Raw genomic sequence first — 3,947 nt, forward strand, 5'->3', positions numbered from 1 at the left:
ACCTCGTGATCCGCCCGTCTCGGCCTCCCAAAGTGCTGGGATTACAGGCTTGAGCCACCGCGCCCGGCCGCAAAACCGAAACTCTATGCAGAGCCAGCACCAACTCCCCATTTGTCTTTCCCTTCAGTCCTTGGCAGCCACCACTGTACTTTCTGTTTCTATGGACTGGATGACTCTAGGTACCTTATGTAAGTGGAATCACATAGTATTTGTATTTTTGTGACTGGCTTCTTTCATTTAGCATAATGTCCTTGATATTTATCCCTGTTGTAGCATGCATGGGAATTTTCTTCCTTCTCAAGGATGAATAACATTCCGTCATATCTATAAACCACATTTTGTCTATTCACTCACCTGTCAGTGGATATCTCGGTTGCTTCCGTCTTTTGGCTATTTGCTGAAATCCTCTTAATAAGTTTCCATTGCTCTTGGCCTCTCAGGCCCATGCCACTTCCAGTGTCTTCAGCCTCAATCCTCACCCCATCCGCAGTGCTCCTACCACCCTCCATCCACAGCCCCACTCCCAGAGACGTACGATCCTCATCTTTAAGCCCCTTGAGATTGCCAGGCTCTTTTGTGGTTCCTGGCCATTGTCCCTGATGATTCTCCTATCTGAAAATATCCCTCCCCACCAAGTAATTTCATACTCATTCTTCCCATTTCCATTTAAATGCTGTTTCTTCTTTCAGGACATCACTGGTCATCCTCAGTCATCCTTCCTCCCCCTGCCACCAAACAAACACCTGAATCTGCCTTGGGATTCACTCCTGTGGATGCTCCTAATACCTTCGATTACCCCTCTGAACATTCATCCTACTGCGTAATTTCCTGACTAAATCCTTTTCTCTGATTGTCAGTGGTATTACGCATTCTTCCCTTCCCCTTAAAGCACTGTCTGACATAAAGCAAGCACTCCAGTCATGCACCGAATGGACCGCCTTTCTCAGTTCACGATTCTGCCTCCTTACCTGATTTGGGGTAAGTCAATATTATTACATCTTCATCCTTTATCACGAACTCATCATGTACTTTTCTTAAGGTTTCGGATCTGAAACCCATATTAGGGAAAGCTATGCCTTCAAACCATAAGAAATCGTCCGACATCACGAAGACTTCTTCCTGCGTGGGTTCCAACTGTGGACACCGCTGGAGGCTGTGGCGGCTGCAGGCAGATCAGCTTTTACAGCAAGGAGAAAACGATCTTTAACCTTGTCCCAGCCTGTCACATGTTTGTTGTAAAGTTTACTTGCTGATAAAGAGAGGTATAGTGTGACCTATACTCAAAAGATTGAAGATATTGAGCAATCACGAACTTATCTAGAGACCATTTTAGGGGTCATCTGAGTTTGCGTTCATGAGACTGAACTACAAATTCAATAAGAAACACAAGGACAAATGTTTTTTTTTGATAATATGGGTGAATTTATTTCTTAAGGTTTGAGCGCAAACTGAAAAAGCTTTTCCTCAAGAATCAACACAAAATCTAAACAACCCTGCAATCGTCTATTCTAACAGAAAGCACAAATATGAATACATTATAATTTGTAACTGCATCGAAAAATTAAAATATTTCTCTCCAAATCGAAAACACCACGTAATCTTTATCTGTTCTCATCTTGTTACCTTAGAAACATTTGTCATGTGCTATCAGGAAAATATAGGCAAGAATTACTAATCAGTTATTCATGATCAAAGACACATTATTCTCCCTTTCTGAGTCTTTTTGAATCATGTGTCTGTACTTCTGAAATATCGCATAATTATACCTCCACTCTAGAGAAAAAAAGAGTAAGTACAAATATCAGCAATGTACATATTGTAGTAAATTTTTAAAGTACAACTTTAGTTGATGACTGACGTGTATGTACTCATTGTGAACAATTTAAATAGGTATAAAAATGTGAGATCAAAATCTTTAGGCTCAAAGACTTGAAAAGTCACTATGAATATGGAAAGATTTGTTTACATAAACATATATATTTTTAGATGGAAAATCAAGAGGTAGTGGCAGCTCCCTGGTTCCTTAACAATATTTGGATTTTCACAAAGAATGAGCAGCACCTGCCGGGCTCGGTGGCTCACGCCTGTAATCCCAGCACTCTGGGAGGCCGAGGCGGGCGGATCACCTGAGGTCGGGAGTTTGAGACCAGCCTGACCAACATGCAGAAACCCCGTCTCTACTAAAAATACAAAAAATTAGCCGGGCGTGGTGGCTCACGCCTGTAAGCCCAGCTACTTGGCAGGCTGAGGCAAGATAAACGCTTGAACCATAGAGGCGGAGGTTGCAGTGAGCTGAGATTGCGCCATTGCACTCCAGCCTGGGTGACAAGAGCGAAACTCCGTCTCAAAAAAAAAAAAAAAAAAAAAATTAGCAGCACCCAACCTTAAGTGTTAGTTATGTGTTTCCAAAGGACCTCTGTAACAGATCAGTTGGCAGTGTTCTAGCTTTAGGGAGATGGGGGTGGACTGGGGGTGCAAATAATTGAGATAAGATAATGCGGCTGGGCGTGGTGGCTCACGCCTGTAATCCCAGCACTTTGGGAGGCGGAAGCGGGCGGATCATGAGGTCAGGAGATCGAGACCATCCTGGCTAACACAGTGAAACCCCGTCTCTACTAAAAAATACAAAAAACTAGCCAGGCGAGGTGGCGGGCGCCTGTAGTCCCAGCTACTGGGGAGGCTGAGGCAGGAGAATGGCGTGAACCCGGGAGGCGGAGCTTGCAGTGAGCCGAGATTGCACCACTGCACTCCAGCCTGGGCGACAGAGCGAGACTCTGCCTCAAAAAAAATAAATAAATAAATAAATAAATAAATAAATAAATAATAATAATAATGCATGCACTCACACATTTAAAATCACCATTCTAAAAAATGGTGATTTTTTAAAAAAAATCACATATTGGAAACATCCAAGAAACTCATTCTTAAGGGACAAACAGCAGGGCGGGAATAGAAGCTGAATAGAAATCTGCTTGATAATAATGGTTTTTCACTCTTCAAAGGCAAGTTGGGAAGAATGAGAATACTCACATACACATAACTTCAGGGAAAATGTGCCTGGAATTATACCTTGCAAAGCACTGAAGAGAAATCTTTACAAAAACCTTCATTCTTGTTTATAATACTTGATTTTTCCCTTATTACCACCCTATACATAGCATTTAAGTATTTTCTTTATAAATATTTTAGAGCAAAAAGAATTTATTTTGTTGCAATGGTGGTCCACATCTGTACAAACAACGTAAGCAATATATATATATACACATATATATTCGTATATATAAAATGATTACAATACAGTGCAAAGAATAGTATTAAGAATTTTTGCAATTTACATATTAAGAATTTTGGCATTTGTGACTGTGGTTCAAGTATGAATATCTATTGGGCATATATAATCCCAGGTTTTACTTTTTAAATTTTATTTATTTATTTATTTATTTATTTATTTATTTATTTTGAGATGGAATCTTGCTCTTGTCACCCAGGCTAGAGTGCTATGGCATGATCTCAGGTCACTGCAACCTCCGACTGCCGGGTCCAAGCGATTCCCCTGCCTCAGCCTCCTGAGTAGCTGGGATTATAGGTGTGTGCCACCATGCCCGGCTAATTTTTGTATTTTTAGTAGAGACGGGGTTTCGCCATGTCGGCCAGGCTGGTATCACACTCCTGACCTCGTGATCCACTTGCATCGGCCTCCAAAAATGTTGGGATTACAGGCGTGAGCCACTGAGCCCGGCCAATTCCAGGTTTTTTTCTTTTTCTTTTTCTTTTTTTTTTTTTTTGAGACGGAGTCTCACTCTGTCGCCCAGGCTGGAGTGCAGTGGCCGGATCTCAGCTCACTGCAAGCTCCGCCTCCAGGGTTTACGCCATTCTCCTGCCTCAGCCTCCCGAGTAGCTGGGACTACAGGTGCCCGCCACCACGCCCGGCTAGTTTTTTGTATTTT

General features: G+C 42.2%; 1 protein-coding gene across 1 annotated transcript in view; it reads right to left on the minus strand.

Moving 5' to 3' along the window:
- Positions 1–1,104, minus strand: part of SULT2A1 (sulfotransferase family 2A member 1) — a 14,303-nt gene extending 13,199 nt beyond the window's left edge. Inside the window, exon 1 of the mRNA XM_025365864.1 lies at positions 969–1,104. Coding sequence (XP_025221649.1) covers positions 969–1,104 — 136 coding nt within the window. The remainder of the gene's footprint in view (positions 1–968) is intronic.
- Positions 1,105–3,947: the final 2,843 nt, after the last annotated feature.

The sequence above is a fragment of the Theropithecus gelada genome, chromosome 19 (genome assembly GCF_003255815.1).
Source record: "Theropithecus gelada isolate Dixy chromosome 19, Tgel_1.0, whole genome shotgun sequence".
Classification (NCBI taxonomy): domain Eukaryota; kingdom Metazoa; phylum Chordata; class Mammalia; order Primates; family Cercopithecidae; genus Theropithecus; species Theropithecus gelada.